Source organism: Triticum aestivum, chromosome 1B (assembly GCF_018294505.1).
Source record: "Triticum aestivum cultivar Chinese Spring chromosome 1B, IWGSC CS RefSeq v2.1, whole genome shotgun sequence".
NCBI lineage: Eukaryota > Viridiplantae > Streptophyta > Magnoliopsida > Poales > Poaceae > Triticum > Triticum aestivum.
In genome coordinates, this window is record NC_057795.1 from 619,498,215 (window position 1) to 619,520,882 (window position 22,668).

Genomic DNA, 22,668 nt, shown 5'->3' on the forward strand with positions numbered 1-22,668 from the left:
GGAACAGGGAGTTTGCATTGTAATCTCGGTAGGACCGATTACGCAAACTCAGTGTGACCAATTTTGGTAATGGATACATATAGAGATATTACAATCCCATCTCGGTGAGACCGAGATCCCTATCGGTGAGACCGAAAGGACTAGGGTTTGTGGCAGTGGCTATGACATCTGAACTCGGTGGCGCCGGATAGAAAGAATCAGTGGGGCCGAGTTGGACTTTTGGTTTGGGTCATATAACTAGGCACTTTGAGCAAGCAAGCCATTAAGCAACACCTCATCCCCTCTTGATAGTATTGGCTTTTCCTATAGACTCAATGTGATCTTGGATCACTAAAATAGAAAATGTAGAGTCTTGTGCTTTGAGCTTGAGCTAATCCTTTGTCCTTAGCATCTTGAAGGGGTTCCACATCCTCTAGTCCATGCCACTTCATTGTTGAACTTATCTGAAACACACTAGGTAAAGGTATTAGTCCAACAAGAGATATGTTGACATAAATTACCAAAATCACCCAGGGAGCACTTGTGCTTTAACTTTTCCCATTTTATTCAATTGAAGCACCTCCTTGCATCCAGCGCTTGAGATTTGCATCCAATTCTTCCATGTGACAAAACTACTATTTGTTCCTGCTGAATCCCCAATATAGACCCGAAAGTGCAGCTTCTGGAAGTGGTCCTCCGTGCGAAGTGGCCTATGTTGTTCATCCACACACCCAATCAATCTAGCAACAGCCTTGGCACACTCAGATGGATCTTCGTCAGCGGCATCCTCAACCTAGCAGGGGCTCTCCATCTCTGCCTCGAGAACTACTGACGCGTTGTCGCCCATCGCTGAAGCTACCTTTTTTTATTACTTGAGTAATCTTCCTGGAATTTTATTTCCTCGTTTATTCTCTGAGAAGTTTCTTTCCTTGATTTTTCTCTCCAGGTTTCCTGGATTTTTTTGTACGAGATCAGCTTGTTCGAGGCTTCTAGTGAGCTCTTCTCCAAGTCATTTTATGTCCTCTTTTTTTCTCTCTGAAAACTTTCCTGGATTTTTTGTACAACATCAGATTTGTGCTCTTCAAATGTGGGTTTTTTCTTCGATGGGGATAAATCTAGGAAATTAGTAGGCTTTCCATGACTGCGATTTGCAATTTTCACCTTCATAATTTGCGGCGAACTGTCCTGGTCCTATTTGAAATTTGGGTGATTAATCAGCATTTTATCAATGAAATTCCACGGTGCTTTTTTGAGTAGTTATATCGCCTCATTAATGAGTTGTTGATGAATATGTAATTAAGATTACCTTTTGATGCATCATAGAACAATTTCATCAAGTATTATCGTTGTCAATGTTGTAAATTTGTTGATGGATCTACCATCTCAGAATGTATTTGCTGATGAACCATGTTATCTGAAATCAGTGTGTCAAGATTCACTGATAAGTTAATTTTGTCTGAATCATGTACAAATCAGTGTGTCAAGATTCACTGATAAGTTAATTTTGTCTGAATCATGTATGATGGGGCAGTGATTTTCTTGTGCATCGATGGGTATGATGAAAGGAGTTGTTTCAAGCTAATCAAAATTAGGCAGTGAATTTTCTTGCCAGCATGGACTTAGTTGTTCTTGCATGTATAGTTGTTTCTTGCATGTACGGTTGTCCGTACCAAATTGTAGAGGTAATTCCCTGTTTAGTTAGTAGCTAATTAACTACCCAGGAAGCTGACAGCTAACTACAGACGATATAGGTTCAGTGAACAAGTGAAAAGTAGAAAAAGAACATTACATCAGTGTTAATTCCCAGTGGACCGATGGATTTCTTAGGCTCAAATTTGCAAATGTGTTAACGTGATGTACTGTGAGTTCTATCTTATTGGCCCATGTAATCTTTGGTTTATAGAAGTGTGTTGTAAACCAAATGCACCGTCAGTGCTAACCACTCTATTGTTTCCAAAATTTTAATCTTTATTCCTGCATCAATGTTTATGAAAGTCAAGTTTTGTTTTTTGCTATTTGGGCAGAAATTAACGTTTTTTTAGATTCTAGAAGGCACTGCTATGTGATGAAAAACAGAACTGTCTCTCTGAAAATTGCTTGACTGAACTGCCAGCAATTTTTTAAAAATATCCCCATGAAAAGCATGGAAGGAATTGCTACGGGGAAACAAATAAGTCTCTGAATGTCGATGGCTGATGCATAATGCTAAAAATTCCAAAACGGCTAACTGCTCCCTGCATTTACTGTCTTGAATTGATAATTGTAACCTGGTTCTCACCCGAAAACTTCCCCGGTTCACAACAAGTTTTGGCTGCAGCACCTCCACACCACTTCATAAGGCTGGTCATAGTGGGGAGTAACTTATACTATTATCATGCATATGATATTAGTCTAAGTTACTACCTTCATAGTGCAAAGTAACATAGTAGTAGTGTCATAGATAGCTTCATTTATTAACTCATAGACTCATTTTGCCTTGGGAAATGTTATGTTACAGTAACATATTATGTTACCACAAACGCCTCTTTCCTCATTAAATACATGCCACATAAGCAAAATTGTCTTGGGATGTGTTAAGTTACTACCTTAGTTATCCCCACTATGGCTAGCCTAAGGCTAGTCATAGTGCATAGTAACTTAGACTAGTAACATGCATATGTTACTAGTCTATGTTACTACCATCATAGTGGATAGTAACATAAGTGTAGTGTCATGCAAGCCTTCATTTATTATGTTGTAGACTCATTTTGTATTGGGGTGCGTTATGTTATGGTAACATATTATGTTACCACAAGCACCTCTCTCCTCATTAACTTCATGCCACATAAGCATATATGTCTTGGGATGTGTTATGTTACTACCTAAGTTACTCCCACTATGGCTAGCCTAACTGCAGCTACTGCTGCCTGTACATGAGTCAGAAGGACACGAGTCATTTAAAGATGGACCCACTAGTCATTTAAAGATGGAGTATTTAGAAGATGTATCTGGGGTGTATCTATGAATTGTAAAATGATTTCAGTATTCAATGACATGATCTGACTGAAGTAACGTGAGGCGTAGATATTAGTGGGTAGAGCACCTCGGTGCCTCAAATCCTCATCCCATACTAGGGACACTTTGTTTTGTATATGTATTCACACTTGTACTAAGTTTTCGGTTAATACAATTCTAGCACGAATAATAAATATTTATCATGATATAAAAAAATATAAATAACGACTTTATTATTGCCTCCTTCAACGTGCACGAAGACTTTCCGGGTGTCATCGACAAGGTCGGGCCAGTTCCGGTATGAGAGCGGCGATAGCGGCGCATCGACGGCTCGTTCTGCCGGCAATGGTCTTTTGGTGGTCCATGAACCTCGATGTATTTTTTTTAATTGTGTTTCAAGTGTTTTGTATTTCCGGTGAATCTTACTATCCTTTTCGGGAAAAAAAAGACAGATCCCAGTTGTACGAGCCGCAAAAAAGAAAAGAAATACGGAGTGCAAACGGCCGAACGCTGCACACCATGCATTGTCACGAAACACACACGCCATAGGAAGCAAGCAAACGGCTGCAATGGATCAGATCAGACCAGACCACGCCAGCGGCCGTCTCGGTCACTCTTGGCCGAGATGCAGACGCCGGCGTTTCCTTCTAAACGGACACAGACTTGACTCGCGCACGCTTGCCGGAGAACGACGGCCGGCGACCGACCGCCGACGACGTGGCCACGTCCTGGACCCATCGACTGCAACCTGCAGGGATGACCTGGCGGGTGGATAGGCGCACGAATGTTGGGATATGCCTGCACTCGCCCGCCAGTGTCGGCAGGAGAGGAGCAAACTTTGTCACATCGCGGCTTGGCAGTTTATGCCGCTGGAGGGGCACATGTGCGGCCAGCGATCAAAGATGGAGGGCGACCGAGGACTCGTGACCGGAGCAGTGGTAAACTTTGTTGCGAAGTACGTATACGGAGAACGCAACACATCTACATACGGCTACGCCTTTGCAGCAGTACGTACATACGCGTACCTCGAACGTGACAGGTGACGGTTTTCACATAATAAGAGAACACATGAGGCATCATGGACCGTGGTGAATTCGAACCCGTTACTGCTTTCGACGATTGACAGGTCGCGTGCACGAAATCGCGAGAAAAGGCGACCACTGGACGCATCAGTCCAACGGGAACCATCGCGTCGTGTTCGTATGGGGGCCAATGCGAATTTTTGTCGAAAGACACCACCTACCCGACGAAATTGATAAAAAAGACCCCCTCCAAATGAATTTGACAAAAAAGACCCCTCGACCGGGGCGGCAGGCGCGCCGGGCGACGCGTGGCCCCTGCCGCCACGGCGCAAGGCGGCAGCGCCTGCCGCCAGCCGGCGAGGCGGCACCCTCGCCAGAACAGGAAAGCGCGCACGCGACGGGACGGGACTGGTGCAGTGGGACCTGCCGCCTCAGGGGCAGGCAGCAGCACTGTAGCTGCTGGGCCCAGCCGCCTGAGGGGCAGCGGCAACCTAAAGCGACAGCGGGAGCGCAGCGTGCACACACTGACATCACATTTATCATTCGCCGGCTGGTCTTGATCGTCCACACACTGACATCACATTTATCATTCGACTGTTCAGTTTACTACACTTATCATTCGTCTGACCAAAGCAGTTGTACGCTTAAATGATATGCATGCATGCCTTACGTGTTTAAACAGTTTGCTCAGATCTAGCTCGATGGGCAAAACTTATCTTCTATCTCTAGCCAACATGACACCATGTCATGCAAACGAAAGCGACAGCCGGAGCCCAGCGTGCACAGGCGGGCGGCAGGGCCCAGCAGCTACAGTGCTGCCGCCTGCCCCTGAGGCGGCAGGTCCCACTGCACCAGTCCCGTTCCGTCGCGGGCGCGCTTTCCTGTTCTGGCCAGGCTGCCGCCTCGCGTCGTGGCGGCACGTGCCACGTGTCGCCCGGCGCGCCTGCCGCCACGGCCGAGGAAGTCTTTTTTGTCAAATTCATCCGATGAGGTTCCTTTTTAACAATTCCGTCGGGCAGGTGGTCTCTTTCGACAAAAAATCGGCCAATGCTGCCAACCACAGGCGACGTACGTACAGCGACATGGACGCATCGCTTGCACGGGCCATCCCGCCTGACCACTGAGAGGGTGCTTGATACGTTTTAGTCCCATGACTAAAAGTAGTGGGACTAAAACTTGCTAGCCTCACCCATGCTTGGATCCAAATACTAAAGAGACTAAAATGAAGTTATTGAGCATTTATTATCCTCCAAACCATCCAATCCAGAACTCGCATGTGCTAAAGGAGAGGAATTAAATGAGGAGAGAGAGGGCTAATACATATTTTAGTAGGTTTCATGTGACTAAAAAGTTTTAGCCTCAAGACTAATTCTAGCCTCTCTTTAGTCAGGGGTGCTTGGAACTTTAGCCTCTTGGATCCAAGCAGACCCTGAGATCCTAAACTCGCTCCTAATTTCTTTCCGAGGCCATGGAAGCAGACAGCAAAAGATCATGAGCGCGAGGGCGAGAGATCGAGACGCACAAACCACCAGGCACCAGCAATGCATGTTGGTTAACATCATCACTCACTGTTCACTCATCGACGCCTACTCGGCCAGCAATCTATCTAGGCGATGCGCCATGCCATGTTCGAGACCAAAAAATCTTGAGTAAATAACAGCTTAATTAGCGCCACAATATTACTAGCACGCGCTCTAATCACAGGCAGGAAAATGGAGTATGTAGTTAATAATCTGCTAGTCAATCGTCGGCAGCACAGTGCTACTGCACCTCGGTACGATCTTCTTCTCCGGCGGCCTGCTACTTGGCGCCGCGGTTGAGCACCTCCTTGTAGTTGAGCAGCGAGTTGAGCCGCTGCAGCTGGAGCTGCTTCCGGAAGCTGTTGATGAAGTCGTCCGCCCGCGCGTCCACGCCGCCATCCTCCACCTCCGGCGGCGGCGGCGGCGGCGGCAGCATCCTCGCCTCCGAGCTCGACTTGCCCATCTTCGCCTCCGCCCCCTGCTTCTCCCCCTGCTGCTGCTTCTTGCCCTTCTTGCCCTGCTCCCGCGCCGGCTCCGACCGGCTCCTGCTGTACTGCGTCGACGTCTTCTTCTCGTCCGCCGCCGCGACGGAGGCCACGGCGTGGTCCTGCGAGGCGGCCAGCTCGGGCGCAAGGTTGCCGGAGTTGAAGCGGTAGAGGCTGAAGGAGCGCAGGCGCTCCAGGACGGACGGCGCGCGCGCGAGCGGCGCCGGCCTGTATGGAGGCACGTACTCCTCGCGGTAGTACTGCTCCTCCTCCGGCTCCTGCTGCGGCGGCGGTGTCGTGAAGCTGTTGTAGTTGTCGGTGAACTCGGTGTCCGCCCTCGCGTGCTCTACGAGGTCGTCCTCCTCCTCCTCCAGCACGGCCGGCTGGACCACCCGAGCCGCCGGCGCCGGGGCCACCTCGGCCCTCCTCGCCTCGGAGCTCGATCTCTTCATCTTCGACGGCGGCGCCCGCCTCTTCTCATCCCGCGCCGGGGGCTCCGACCGGCTCCGAGCGTGGTGAGCATCTCCGGTCGTCGGCGCCTGTTCCGGAGAGACCGTCACGTCCCGCGAGTCGGCGCCCGCGGCGTACTCGGGCGGGAAGTCGCCGGAGCGGAAGCGGTAGAGGCCGATGGAGCGGAGGCGGTCGAGCACCGACGAGGTCCGCGCGAGCGGGGCCGGCGCCGGCGGCGGGGGCACGTACTGCTGCTGCTGCTCGTGCTGCTGGTCGCGGTAGTACAGACCCTCCTGATGCTGCGGCGGCTCCACGTGGTGGAGCGGTTCTTGTTGGTGCTCGTGTTGGTCACCGTCGTGGCCGCCCTGGCGACGGCGCTGGTGGGAGCGGGAGGTGAGCAGGATGGTGCCGATGACGAGGTTGACGGTGAGGAAGAGCGTGGCCGGCGTGAAGAAGCCCCGCACGGCCTCCCACGCGCCGAGCGCCGCGGCCGTCGCGCCGTCCATGTTCCGTGCGCGTGCACCGACCGGCAGGGACGGAGGGAGGAGACGGCCGTGGAGGGCAGGGGACCGGCTGGGGTTCGGCCGCGCACGGTTGGGGAGCAGTTGTGGGGATCGGGGTGGTGGGGATTGGCGCTCGATGATGGGGCTGCGGGGGAGTCTCACAAGTGGTGGTGGTGCGGAGCGTTAAATGGTGGTGGCGGGGGCGGGGGGATGGGGGAGCTGACTTGGCGGGTGGAAAACGTGGGAATCCAAGCGCTCCTCGTGACGCGCGAGCCGACCCGCCGGGATCGCGGGCGGACTGCCCGCCCGCTGCCGGACAAAATTACTGTTATGACCTTTCTGGTTAACAAAATCCCGATTTGACCTCGTTTACAAAAAATTTCGTTTTTGACCTTTTTAGGAGACGCCAACATCCCTGGCGTCTGGGTTGCGAAGCAGACGCCACGGATCCTGGCGTCTGGCCCCTGGCCCGCACTGCCCGCCTGCCCGTTGACCTGCTGACGTGGCAAAGGGGCCAGACGCCAGGGTCCTGGCGTCTGGCCCCGGTAACTGGATAACCCCACGGGAGAGTGTGTGGGACCCACCCTACACACTTTCCCCAATCCACAACCCGAGCTTGAAGAAGACTTGGAGCTCTCATACTCTCTCCCACCCCTCAAGCTCCCCCTCAAATCCTCTCCAAAAGGTGCATCCCTTAGGTGGATCTTTCCATCACTTTGCTGCTCTTGGTAATCTCCCCCAAATCATCCAATTATTTTTTGTTAAATCTTGTTATTTTGGTTGCATTTTATACATGTTGGTGGAACCCTAGTTCATGTTTTCTCCCCCATATGTTAGTGTGAATGGCTTGGTTAACTTTGATAATATAGTGCTATGCATGGTGTGTAGTAGGAATATATGTTTGTTGAGTAGAAAGATTGGGGGTTAGGGTTAGTTAGTGATTAGGGTTAACTTTGTTTAGTGTGTGGTAATTAGTGATACTTTTGTGGACATGACCAATAATTTAGTGTTGATATGATTTGGATATAATAAGATGTATTTGGATAAACACCAATTCTCATTTAAGTCTTAAATGCATTCATGTTATTTTGAGATGGAGAGACTTGTTAATGTTCATTACATTGACAAGGAGGCATTCTTGAGTAACAATGCCGACACGGGTGAGGAACCATTGGTTTTTGATACAAGCCCTAGCTATGAGGATGTTGTTGCAAAAGTGAGACAAGTTTTGAAGTGGATGGACACCAATGTTGATGTTAAGTTAATAGGAAGGTATGATGTTGGAGTTGGAGCCAAATCTCGCTTGAAAAGTATGCCTATCACCTCGGATTTGCATTGGGATGTATACAAGGAAAAAGTATCCCAATCGGAAGACAAGTCACTTGAATTGTTTGCCACCAAGGTTGAATCTCCTCGGTTTACCTTTGGTTTGAACCTGCATGTCTCTTCCCCAATGGATGACATGAGCGAGAGGACAATGGTGCCACTTGTTGAGCATAGGGTTGTGGTTGATGCCCCCAATGTTTATCCCCCACCACATCCCCGTGTACCATCTATTAAAGCAAATGAGGTTGAGTTGTATGCCCCCAATGCTTCTAGCCAACCACCAACTAGCCAAGCAAATGAAGTTGAGGTGATTGCTAGTGACGGAGTAATTCAAGAGGATGAAGATGCTTATGATGACGACGAAGAGCAAGAGGAAGGGTTTCATGGTAATGATGTTGGTGACTTGGATGCGTACATAGCGCAAAAGGACATGGATCATGACTTGCCTTTTAGGCGTCAATATGCGTATGACTCGGATGATGAGGGTCCAGTTGAACAGTTGGACGAGGATGGATTCACAAAGGAGGAGAACCAAATCCACTTTGAGCTGACGGGCTTACAAGAAAGAACTCACTTGTTTAAAGATCTCAGCCTTGCCCATAAAGCTGTTGTTGACGGTGGAATGAGAATGACGGCGATTGAGCCAACACCATGCCCGGATCCAGGAGAACCAAGGGTGGAGAATGAGGACGAGAATGCTTATTTGAAGAAAGGAGTGAAGTTTCTGAGCTTGCCTATGCTGAAGTTTTGGTTGGTTGACTATGCGATTCGAAACCATAGGCCATTTTATGTTGAGCACTCCGACATGAAGTTGCGTTACACCGTGGTGTGTGAGCAAGAAGGATGCCCATGGAAGGTTCGTGCAAGAAAGCTTAAAGAAACCGAAGAATGCGTGTTAAAAAGTTGTGTTGCCACTCATAGATGCAAACCTCCATCTAAACGACTTAGAAAGACACACCGTCAACTCACATCTGAGTATCTCGGATACAAATGGATGAAAAACATAGGCTTTGATCCCACTGTGAAAGTGAGGTTTCTCATGCGGACGGTGAAAAAACAATTTGGTTATGAAGTCAAGTATGGGAAGGCATGGAAGGCAAAGGCAAATGCTATTAGGATGTTGTATGGTGGTTACGAAGAAGCATACAACCAGCTCCCAAGGTTGTTGGCCGCCATTGCACATAGGAACCCGGGCATGTTTCATGTGGTCGAGGATCACGGGGAAGTGTTCCACCGTGCCTTTTGGAGTTATGGACAATGTGTGGAGGCGTTTCAGCATTGTCGTCCGGTCTTGTCTATAGATGGCACGTTCTTGACCGGTAGATACAAGGGCACACTAATGGTAGCAATGGCACACTCATCAAACGACAATGTGTTGCCGTGTGCATTTGCTTTGGTGCCTTCCGAGTACCAAGACAACTGGAAGTGGTTCATGGGTCATGTTAGGTATAACGTGATTGGGGCTAGGGAGGTATGCATCATATCGGACCAGCATCATGGCATACTCAAGGCAATGGACATTGTTATTCCAGGATTTCCAAAGCTTCACCACAGATGGTGCATGAGGCATTTCGTGGCCAACTTTTACCGGGCATGTAAGAGCAAGGAGCTCAGCAAAGACCTTACCCATGTATGTGTGGCCTTCACCACCCAAGGTTTCGATGCTCGGTACAACAAACTCTTTGCAGCGGTGAATGAAGGGGGAAAAGACTTCTTAACTAGGAATTTAAGCGAGAAGCACAAGTGGGCACGCGCTCATGACGATGGTGGTTGGCCATATGGCGACATGACGAGCAATCTGGTAGAATGTTTCAACAATGTGTTGAAGGGTCTCTTAGCTATGGCTTTGCCTTTCCTAGATGGTTGTGGAGCATTGCCTTGTGTTGGTTGTGTAGCCTGTGATGGTTGTGGAGCATCAACATCATACTCATGATCTTCTTCATGTGTTGCATCATACTCATGCTCCTCATGATGTGTTGGCTCCTCTTGATGTGATGGCTCCTCTTCATGGAACTCCTCCTCCATGTCCTCATTGTTCTGTAGATAACGCCGTCTATTAGCTGTGGCGGCGCGGCTACTAGGTGCATACACGTCACTGGACTGAGCACCATGGCAAGAAAGCATTGCTGCCATCTTATGAAACCGCTTCTTGAACTTCTGCAATAAGACAAAATATGCTATGATATGAGATGCACATAAATAATCCGCGAAAAGAAACTTTTATAATATATTGATCACACCTCCATCGTGCTCCTAAGAGTCCTCTTAGATAATGCCCCACCAGGTGGATGACTCAGTGCAACATTGGCATCGTTGACGCACAGAAGCAACTCTCTGCCCTGCAATTCATGAACACACCAAACTTATGTATTTGAAAGAAGACAACATGATGCAAGTATGTTAGAATAGGTCAAACAGACTACCATTTCATCATGCATCGGTGCATAGTCAACATGAGCCCCTCTGGTGTCTCTCACAGCCATGTTGAAGGTTTGATAACCTTGTGCAGTCTCCGGGTCTTCAGACACCAACTCCGACCACTCCTCATGAGTCCAACCAGGCTTCAGCTTTAACCGGTAACGATCTGCATACCACACTTGGTACTTCTGATATGCTGACTGATTGTGAGGTCTATTCTCTAATTGCACTAACGTGTCTCTTTGATTCCAAATTTCTATCCATGCACGGTGTTTGTTTGCCCAATCCGATATATCCTGATTGTTCCTTCGATCGAACCTACAAATGATGCACGGGACAAAGCATTAGCAAACATTGACTTATTCAATGCTCTACTACATACTCAAGGCATGCTTGCTTACCGATGCAGAGATAGCATTTCCTCCTTGCTCTCCTCAATTGGAATACCTTGTCTTCTTCCAAATTGTCTTGCCACACGGTCTACAAAGTGCCACTCGACTGCGAAGAAGCATATCATTGGGCACCTTGCCCGCCAAAGATGGCTATCACGCGTGCACATCTCATTAAGATCAAAGTCACGATCTTCCACATAAGGCAACCAATATACCTGCAAAACAAAGAGATACATTGTTAGCTACATAAGTTTCATTCTTGACTAAATTTTATCTCATCGAACTTCTCAAAACCTGCTCAGCAGTCAAGGTGTCCAGCTCGTTCATATAGCACTTGTATCGCACATGCGAGCTTCTTGTGTAGACTGTCACTTGTTCCCAATAGTAAGCAAGCGTAGGGCGCCGATATGGATCATCATCATGCAACCCGTCATGATTACCCCGTGGGTTTGCCATGAGGGGGTTCTTGAAATCGGGCCGTCCAACCGGGATCCGCTCCCACATCCACACGGATAGACTCCAAACAAACCCAGACAATGAGGATGTATCTCCCTTCCTCCGACACGCCAAGTCAAGCTGCAATCAAACAAACATGTTAGATATGGAGGCGCATGACAAATGCAAGATAAATGGTTGCAAATATCTCTTACCTGACGATACAAATATACTAGTGCGGCCGAACCCCAGCTATACTGGGTATCCCAGTTATTGAGTAGCTCCAAGAACATCCAGAGGGCTGAGTTCCCGGTTGCATCTGAGAGGACTACCTTGGTTAGTACATACAAAAGATAGGCCCACGCGTACTGCTGCACAACCACATCGTTGGCACCCTGAGGGCATGGATTGGTGTTTCCTCTGACCAGTTTTAGCCAGGAATGCCTCACTCTTGCGGTATCGGCCTTGCCTTCCTGAGGGCCGTCGGGCTCAACACCAATTAAAATGCCAGTCCGTTCTCGCCAATTACCAACGCTCACACGACCGGTAACAGCTTGTCCGTTGATAGGAAGGCCGCTTATCATAGCCATGTCCTGTAGGGTCATCATCATCTCCCCACATGGAAGGTGGAACGAGCGAGTCTCCGGCCTCCAACGATCCACAAGTGCGGTCAGCGCCGCGTGGTTCACCGGCGGAGCGCGTCGCTTAAACTGCAACACGAATGGGAGAAGACCCAATCTCCGAATGTAAGGCTCGTACCGCGGGTCGTAAGTAAAGTCATCAGCGGAATGACCCCTCATGCGCATAGCAACTACAAGCTGCAAATAAAGTGATGTTTTAATCAATACAAGAACACAAATGAGAAACAACGAAACTTGATAAGTCTTGCTTCTTACATCTCCCTTCTCAATGGCACGAGCACGATGCTCCTTATCCCACTCATCAATTAATCCGCCATACCAAGGTCCATCATCATCCGCCATCCTACAAAACAAATCACAAACATATATGAATACATGAACAATATCAAACAATATTATTTCCTTCTTCAAGTTATGCCATATGAACACACCATTCTTCTCACACATAACCACATCGTTTCTTTCTTCTACATATGCACACACATATCATCAAATTTCATCATCTCTTTTGCAAAAAAAATCACGTACACACAATCATCAAATTTCATCATCTCTTTTGCAAAAAAAATTATATCACTTCACACATATAACATTTTTTCTAAATATATTTGCTGGCCAAATTAGTCTTCTCAGATTCAAACAAATATTATGCCATCTATATATTCAACATATAGCTAATTTACTAGCACTTGCATACATCATCTATAATTCAAAAAAAATACAAACTATGTCTATTGGTGGACAACTACAAACATCTACCAACTACACTACCTACCAAATCATCTATCAACTACAAATTATTTCCTAAAACAAAGAAACCATCTACTAATCTAACATCACCTAATGTGAAATAATGCATCCAACAAAAGAGGGGAAAACAAAAACAAATTGGAGGGAATAGGGGAGAATACCTCAAGGATGCTTGGGGGGTCAGATCCACAAATTTGGGAGGAGGATGGGGTAGATCAAGGGGGGATTTGGTGTGAGGGAGAAGGGGGGCGAAGGAGAGAACCCCTCTGTTCGTGCGCCGCGAGGGGAAGAACAGATGGGTGGGTGGGCTCGGCCCGCGGGGGTTATCGAGTTACCGGGGCCAGACGCCAGGGTCCTTGGCGTCTGGCCCCTTTGCCATGTCAGCAGGTCAACGGGCAGGCGGGCAGTGCGGGCCAGGGGCCAGACGCCAGGATCCGTGGCGTCTGCTTCACAACCCAGACGCCGGGGATGTTGGCGTCTCCTAAAAAGGTCAGAAACGAAAAAAAAATCCAAACAAGATCAAATCGGGATTTTGTTAACCACATAGGTTATAACAGTAATTTTGTCCCCCGCTGCCCGCATGGATGGCATCTCCCCTCCCATCCCGGCCCACAAGGACGGACGCGGTATCTCACTCAATTGCCGGGTCCCATCCCATCCCATGAGTGGCATCATCCTCGGTCGTGCCCGGCCTCCCCCGGGTGCGGCGACCTCCTTTCCGTGCCGATCTAGATGCTTCGCCGGTCGCCGACATGCTCACATTCCGCCCCTCGTTTGCCCGGCCGGCCGTCCAGTTTGTAGCGTACGTTACGCACATGGTGGCTCCCCCGCCGCTGCCCAACCTGACCGGGCAAAATTTCGTGTTTCGACCCTTTTTCATACAATTTTAGGATCTGACCCCCCTCTAAAAACATTTCGGAATTTGATCCTTTCGCCTACTGCCAGGGGCTGTGGCGGTAGGGTTGCACCACCTACCGCCATGTGCCCTGGCGGTAGGCCCCTTGACGGCGGCCGACGGCCGTTTGCCACTGCTGACGTGAAAAAGGGCCCTACTGCCAGCACCTCTGGCGGTAGGGTCCTGTGTGGTGGATAAGATGGGGAGGGGCTGGTTTGTGGGCCCCACCACCACTCTTCTTCCCCACTCATCTTCTTCCCCGTGCTCAGCCCCTCTCCCCACTCTCTCCCCCTTACAAACCCCCATTAGATCCCCTCCATTTGCTTGAGAATTCACCGGTGGATCCGGAGCATTTTCATCATCCAAGGTACCTCCCTCATTTCCCCTCCTTTTGATTTGGTCATTTGGTTGCAAACCCTACGTGTTGATCTTGTTGTGTGCATTTATGATGCATTTATGGCTAGGGTTAGTGTTAGGGTTATGTTGGTTATGTTGGGAGTTAGGGTTATAGTTGTTATATTGGGGGTTATGGTTAGGGTTAGGGTTAATGGTTAGGTGAACTTGAGTATGAATAGTAGTTACTTGTTCAATTTGTGCAAAATTTAGTTAATTTGTCCATTTGAGTTGGTTGGATGACATATATGGATTGATTATATTATTTCCAATTTCTTAGATGCATAAGCTCGTAAATGTTCATTATTTGGAGAAGACGACATTTATGCTTGGAATTAACGATGAAGGGGAAGAGGCTATGGTTTTTGACACAAGTCCAAGCTTTGATGATCTTGTAGTTAAAGTGAGAAGCGTGTTACATTGGAATGACCCAAATGCCGAGGTTAAGCTTATTGGAAGGTATGACGTTGGATTGGGAGTAAAGTCCCGATTAAAGAGTATGCCCATCACCTCCCAATTGCATTGGAATGTGTACAAGGAAAAAGTAGATGCATCACAAGACAAGTCTCTTGAGATCTTTGCCACAAAGGTTGATCCTCCTCCTCCGTTGCAAATTGATCTCAACTGCAATGCATCTTCCCCAATACACGATGATAGTGCCGAGGTGTATATCCCCAATTTTTCTAGCCAACCACCAAGTAGCTGATGACCCACAAGTGTAGGGGATCTATCGTAGTCCTTTCGATAAGTAAGAGTGTCGAACCCAACGAGGAGCAGAAGGAAATGATAAGCGGTTTTTAGTAAGGTTTTCTGCAAGCACTGAAATTATAGGTGATAGATAGTGTTGTGATAAGATAAATAGTAACGAGTAACAAGTAAAAAGAGTAAATAAAGTAAATAAAGTGCATCAAGGTGGCCCAATCCTTTATGTAGCAAAGAATAAGCCTGGACAATTTCTAATAATGATAAAGGAGCTCCCGATGACACATGGGAATTATCGTCAAGCTAGTTTTCATCACGCTCATATGATTAGCGTTCGGTACTTTGATAATTTGATATGTGGGTGGACCGGTGCTTGGGTACTGCCCTTACTTGGAAAAGCATCCCACTTATGATTAACCCCTATTGCAAGCATTCGCAACTACAACAAAAGTATTAAGGTAAACCTAACCGTAGCACGAAACATGTGGATCCAAATCAGCCCCTAACGAAGCAACGCATAAACTAGGGTTTAAGCTTCTGTCACTCTAGCAACCCATCATCTACTTATTACTTCCCTATGCCCTCCTCTAGGCCCAATAATGGTGAAGTTTCATGTAGTCGACGTTCACATGACACCATTAGAGGAGACGACAACATACATCTCATCAAAATATCGAACGAATACCAAATTCACATGACTACTAATAGCAAGACTTCACCCATGTCCTCAGGAACAAACGTAACTACTCACAAAGCATATTCATGTTCATAATCAGAGGTGTAATAATATGCATGAAGGATCTGAACATATGATCTTCCACCAAGTAAACCAATAAGTATCAACTACAAGGAGTAATCAACACTACTAGCAACCCACAGGTACCAATTTGTGGTTTTGGATACAAGATTGAATACAAGAGATGAACTAGGGTTTGAGAGGAGATGGTGCTGGTGAAGATGTTGATGGAGATTGACCCCCTCCCGATGAGAGGATCGTTGGTGATGACATTGGTGATGATTTCCCCCTCCCGGAGGGAAGTGTCCCCGGCAGAACAGCTCTGCCAGAGCCCTAGATTGGTTCCGCCAAGGTTCCGCCTCGTGGCGGCTGAGTTTCGTCCCGTAAGCTTGCCCACGATTTTTTCCAGGGTAAAAGCCTTCATATAGCGGAAGATGGACACGGAGGGCCACCAGGTGGCCCAGGAGACAGGGGGCGCCAAGTAAGGGGGGGCGCGCCCCCCACCCTCCTAGACAGGGTGTGGCCCCCTAATGTATTTCTTTCGCTCAATAATTCTTAATAAATCCAAAAACAGGTTTCGTGGAGTTTCAGGACTTTTGGAGCAGTGTAGAATAGGTTTCCAATGTTTGCTCCTTTTCCAGCCAGAATTCTAGCTGTCGGCATTCCCTCTCTTCATGGTAAACCTTGTAAAATCAGAGAGAATAGCCATAAGAATTGTGATATAATGTGTAATAACAGCCCATAATGCAATAAATATTGATATAAAAACATGATGCAAAATGGACGTATCAACTCCCCCAAGCTTAGACCTCGCTTGTCCTCAAGCGGAAGACGATATTGAAAAATATGTCCACATGTTTAGAGATAGAGGTGTCGATAAAAATAAAATACGGACATGAGGGCATCATGATCATTCTTATAACAACAACATATATAGATTCCATTATGTAATTTCTTATGCTCAAGTAACAATCAATTCACAATATCAAGTATGGTTCACAAACTTCATTAAGAACTAACAAATTATAATCTCAGTCATTGAAGCAATCGCAATTTATCATAACATCAGAAAGAGTCAACAATAGAGCTTTTCAGCAAGTCCACATACTCAACTATCATATAGTCTTCTACAATTGCTAACACTCATGCAATACTTGTGGTTATGGAGTTTCAGACGGACACTGAGAAAGATAGGGGCTTATTGTGTTGCCTCCCAACGTATTCACCTTTAGGTGATGTCAACAATAATAGCCCATGCTAACGAACATCCAATTGGATATATATATCACGATCTTTCAAACACGAGGAGCTTGCCAAAGGATAAAATGAAAAACGAAAACATGAAGATCACCTTGACTCAAGCACAAAATAAAAGCATAAAGTAAGAACATGAAGTAAAAGATAGGCCCTTCGCAGAGGGAAGCAGAGGTTGTCATGCGCTTTTAGGGTTGGATACACAGAATCTTAGTACGAAAGAATGTCACTTTATATGTCACTTGTGTATGGACCTTTATTATGCAGTCTGTCGCTTTTATTGCTTCCATAACAAGATCGTATAAAGCTTATTTTCTCCGCACTAATAAGTCATGCATATTTAAGGAGCAATTTTTATTGCTTGCACCGATGACAACTTACTTGAAGGATCTTACTCAATCCATAGGTAGATATGGCGGACTCTCATGGCAAAACTGGGTTTAAGGGTATTTGGAAGCACAAGTAGTATCTCTACTTGGTGCTAGGAATTTGGCTAGCATGAGGGGGAAAGGCAAGCTCAACATGTTTGGAAGGTCAATGATAACATACTTTAACTGAGATGTGAGAAAACATAAACCATTACGTTGTCTTCCTTGTCCATCGTCAACTCTTTTAGCATGTCATACTTAATGAGTGCTCACAATCATAAAAGATGTCCAAGATAGTGTATTTATATGTGAACCTCTCTTCCCTTATTACTTCCTATTAATTGCAACGATGACCAAAACTACATTTATCAACTCTCAACAACCTTTATGCCTCATACTTTCTATGTGTGAAGTTATTACTATCCATAAGATCAATATGAACTCCTTTATTCTTTTTATTCTTTCTATTTTTCTCAAGATCATAGCAACAAAGCAAAGCCCTTGACTCAACACTAATCTTTATTATAGATAACTCACGGACTCGATTACAAAAAGAGATCACTAAGCAAAACTCAAAACTACTTGATATCAAAACTTCAATCTACTAGATCAAGATACTACTAAAAGGATCGAGCTAAATAAAGCGGTAAAGATAAGAGTGTGATGGTGATACGATACCGGGACACCTCCGCCAAGCTTGGCAGTTGCCAAGGGGTAGTGCCCATACCCATGTGATTATGTCCTCGTAGGTGATGGAGGTGGTGATGATGATGGTGGATAATCGCACATCGAGCGTAAAAGCTCCTCCAACTTGCGGATAATGCCCTTGAGTCCGGTGATATGATCCTTCAATAAAATATTCTCCTATGTGAGATACTTATTTTGTATGCGAGCTAACTCAAACATCTGGAAAGCTTCAATCTCAGTTGGAGTAAAAAGGTTAGGTAGGGGTTGAGGGATGTCTTCTTCTTTCACTGTCGGGGCTTGAACCTCCATGGCCTTCTTGATCTCTTCATCCTTGTTGATCTCTTCCGGTTCTTCTCTTTTCAGCTCTATCTTCAATATCCAAGCATCCTTATCTTCATTGTTGAAGGAGGGTGACGCCATGGTGCTCTAGATCTGTAACAGAAAATAGCCCGAAACGAAAACAGAGGATATTTGCGTGATACGGTGGTCAAAACCTTCGGGGGTATACATAATGAATTTTTACCGACCAAAATACGTAATGTGCAAGAAAACAGAGTTCGGGAGGCACACGAGGTGCCCACGAGACAGGGGGGGCGCGCCCAGTAAGGGTAGGCGCGCCCTCCACTCTTGTGGGGGCCTCGTGTCCCTTTCAGACTACTTCTTTCTTCCTAAAATTCTTAAATAATCCAAAACTGATAAAAATTGCCATTGGAGTTGTTTTGGAGTCGGTTTACTTACCGTACCACATACCTATTCCTTTTCGGAGTCTGGAACATTCTGGAAAGTGTCCTTTATGTATTCCTCCGGGGTTACGGTTTCAATAATATTAGTTTCAACATTAATAGGATTACCTGAAATATAATGTTTAATTCTTTGACCGTTTACCACCCTCGGACTTGTGCCTTCGAAGTTGTTGATCTTTATCGCACCAGAACGATAGACCTCCTCGATAACGTAGGGCCTTCCCATTTAGAGAGAAGCTTTCCTGCAAAAAATCTTAAACGAGAGTTGAATAATAACACATAATCACCTACGTTAAACTCACGCTTTTGTATCCTTTTATCATGCCAGCGCTTGACTTTTTCTTTGAATAGCTTGGCATTCTCATAAGCTTGGGTTCTCCATTCATCAAGTGAGCTAATATCAAACAACCTCTTCTCACCGGCAAGTTTGAAGTCATAATTGAGCTCTTTAATAGCCCAATATGCTTTATGTTCAAGTTCAAGAGGTAAATGACATGCTTTTCCATAAACCATCTTATATGGAGACATACCCATAGGATTTTTGTATGCAGTTCTATAGGCCCATAATGCATCATCAAGTTTTTTGGACCAATTCTTTCTAGATCTATTAACAGTCTTTTGCAAAATTAATTTGAGCTCTCTATTGCTCAACTCTACTTGACCACTAGACTGCGGATGATAAGGAGATGTGATTCTATAATTGACGTCATACTTAGCAAGCATCTTACGGAAAGCACCATGAATAAAATGTGAACCACCATCAGTCATAAGATATCTAGGGACTCCAAACCTCGGAAAAATAACTTCTTTAAGCATTTTAATAGAAGTGTTATGATCAGCACTACTAGTTGGAATAGCTTCTACCCACTTAGTAACGTAATCAACAGCAACTAAAATATGTGTATAACCATTAGAGGCAGGAAAAGGTCCCATATAATCAAAGCCCCAAACATCAAATGGTTCAATAACAAGAGAATAATTCATAGGCATTTCTTGACGTCTACTAATATTACCAATTCTTTGACATTCATCACAAGATAAGACAAACTTACGAGCATCTTTGAAGAGAGTAGGCCAATAAAAACCAGATTGTAGTACCTTATGTGCAGTTCTATCTCCAGCGTGGTGTCCTCCATATGATTCAGAGTGACACTTGCGTAGGATCTGTTCCTGTTCATGCTCAGGTACACAACGTCTAATAACACCATCTACTCCTTCTTTATAAAGGTGTGGGTCATCCCAAAAGTAATGTCTTAAATCATAAAAGAACTTTTTCTTTTGCTGGTATGTGAAACTAGGTGGTATAAATTTAGCAACAATATAATTAGCATAATCAGCATACCATGGAGCAGTACGAGAAGCATTAATGACCGCTAATTGTTCATCAGGAAAGCTATCATCAATAGGCAGTGGGTCATCAAGAACATTCTCTAACCTAGACAAGTTATCTGCAACGGGGTTCTCAGCTCCCTTTCTATCAATAATATGCAAATCAAACTCTTGGAGCAGGAGAACCCATCTAATGAGTCTAGGCTTAGCATCTTTCTTTTCCATAAGATATTTAATAGCAGCATGATCAGTGTGAATAGTAACTTTGGAATCAACAATATAAGGTCTAAACTTATCACATGCAAACACAACTGCTAAGAATTCTTTTTCAGTAGTAGCATAATTTCTTTGGGCTGTATCAAGAGTCTTACTAGCATACTGGATAACATTCAATTTCTTATCGACTCTTTGCCCTAGAACAACACCTACAGCATAATCACTAGCGTCACACATAATTTCAAAAGGTAAATTCCAATCAGGTGGCTGAACAACAGGTGCAGTGATCAAAGCTTTCTTAAGTATTTCAAATGCTTCTACACAATCATCATCAAAGACAAAAGGAATATCTTTTTGCAATAAATTAGTCAGAGGCCTAGAGATCTTAGAAAAGTCCTTAATGAACCTCCTATAAAAACCGGCATGACCAAGGAAACTTCTTATACCTTTTATGTCCTTGGGACATGGCATCTTTTCAATAGCATCAACTTTAGCTTTATCAACTTCAATACCTCTCTCGGAAATCTTATGCCCCAAGACAATGCCTTCATTAACCATAAAGTGACACTTTTCCCAATTCAGAACGAGACTAGTGTCTTCGCATCTCTGCAAAACTCGATCAAGGTTGCTCAAACAATTATCAAAGGAGGATCCATAAACAGAGAAGTCATCCATGAATACCTCGCAAATCTTTTCACAAAAATCAGAGAATATAGCCATCATGCATCTTTGAAAGGTAGCAGGTGCATTACATAAACCAAAAGGCATACGTCTATAAGCGAAAGTACCGAAAGGGCAAGTAAAAGTAGTTTTTGCTTGATCTCCCGCTGAGACAGGTATTTGAGAGAAACCAGAATAACCATCTAGAAAGCAGAAATGTGTGTGTTTGGACAGTCTTTCTAGCATTTGATCAATAAAAGGTAAAGGGTAATGATCTTTCTTAGTAGCTTTATTTAGTTTACGAAAATCAATTACCATCCTATAACCTGTAATAATTCTTTGCGGGATCAATTCATCTTTATCATTAGGAACAACAGTAATACCTCCCTTTTTAGGGACACAATGGACAGGGCTTGCCCAATCACTATCAGCAACGGGATAAATTATACCTGCCTCAAGGAGCTTTAGTATCTCCTTTCTTACCACTTCTTTCATTTTAGGATTTAGTCGTCGTTGAGGATCTCTAACTGGTTTGGCATCGTCCTCCAATTTAATTTTGTGTTGGCATAATGTGGGACTAATGCCCTTAAGATCATCCAGAGTATATCCAATAGCAACTCGATGCTTCTTCAGAGTTTTCAATAATCTTTCTTCTTCTTGCTCTGAAAGGTTAGCACTAATAATAACAGGATATATTTTCTTTTCATCGAGATAAGCATACTTAAGATTATCAGGTAAAGGTTTGAGTTCAAACACGGGATCACCCTTGGGTGGAGGGGGATCCCCAAGAATTTCAACGAGAAGGTTATGTTTCAAAATAGGTTCCTGTTTAAGGAATATTCATCTATTTCCCTTCTTTCTTTCATAAACATATCATTTTCATGGTCTAGCAAATATTGTTCTAACGGATCAGTAGGAGGCACGGCAATAGAAGCGAGACCAATTATATCATCTTTACTAGATAATTCTTCATCACGGGGTTGTCTATGAAATTTAGCAAAATGAAACTCATGAGTCATATCATCTAAGCCAATCGTAACAACATCCTTTTTGCAATCAATCTTAGCTTTAACAGTTTTCAAGAAGGGTCTACCAAATATAATGGGACAAATGGCATCTTGAGGGGAAGTAAGAACAAGAAAATCAGCAGGGTATTTAACCTTCCCACACAAGACTTCAACATCTCTAACAATCCCAATTGGTGAAATAGTATCTCTATTAGCAAGCTTGATAGTAACATCAATATCTTCCAATTCAACGGGTGCAATGTCATGCATAATTTCTTTATATAAGTCATAGGGTATTGCACTAGCACTAGCACCCATATCACATAAGCCATGATAATAATGATCTCCTATTTTTAACAGAAATAACAGGCATGCCTACAACGGGCCTATGTATCTTAGCGTCTGGTTTTGCAATATTAGCAGCTTCATCACAAAAATAAATAACATGCCCATCTAAATTATCATCCAAGAGATCTTTAACAATAGCAATACTAGGTTCAACATTGATTTGCTCAGGAGGTGTATAAGTCCTAGTATTACTCTTACGAACAACAGTCGAAGTTTTAGCATGATCCTTTATCCTAACAGGAAAAGGTGGTTTCTCAACATAAGTAGTAGGAACAATAGGATCACTATAAGTGATAGTTTTTTCTTCAACTATAATAGGTGCAACTACTTTTACTTCAACATGAGGATTATATTTAAACCACTTCTCTTTAGGGAGATCAACGTGAGTAGCAAAAGATCCACAGAAAGAAGCTAC

General features: G+C 45.1%; 1 protein-coding gene across 1 annotated transcript; it reads right to left on the reverse strand.

Annotated features, from left to right (window-relative positions):
- Window positions 1–5,571: 5,571 nt before the first annotated feature.
- LOC123142839 (pathogen-associated molecular patterns-induced protein A70) lies at window positions 5,572–7,124 on the reverse strand. The gene has a single exon (XM_044561573.1). The coding sequence runs from the start codon at window positions 6,954–6,956 to the stop codon at window positions 5,796–5,798; it is 1,161 nt and encodes a 386-aa protein (XP_044417508.1). The 5' UTR covers window positions 6,957–7,124; the 3' UTR covers window positions 5,572–5,795.
- Between the last annotated feature and the right edge of the window lie 15,544 nt (window positions 7,125–22,668).

What these genes read in the sequence shown, in the direction of transcription:
- LOC123142839 (XM_044561573.1), bottom strand. Translation starts at nt 6,956, where the DNA reads ATGGACGGCGCGACGGCCGCGGCGCTCGGCGCGTGGGAGGCCGTGCGG.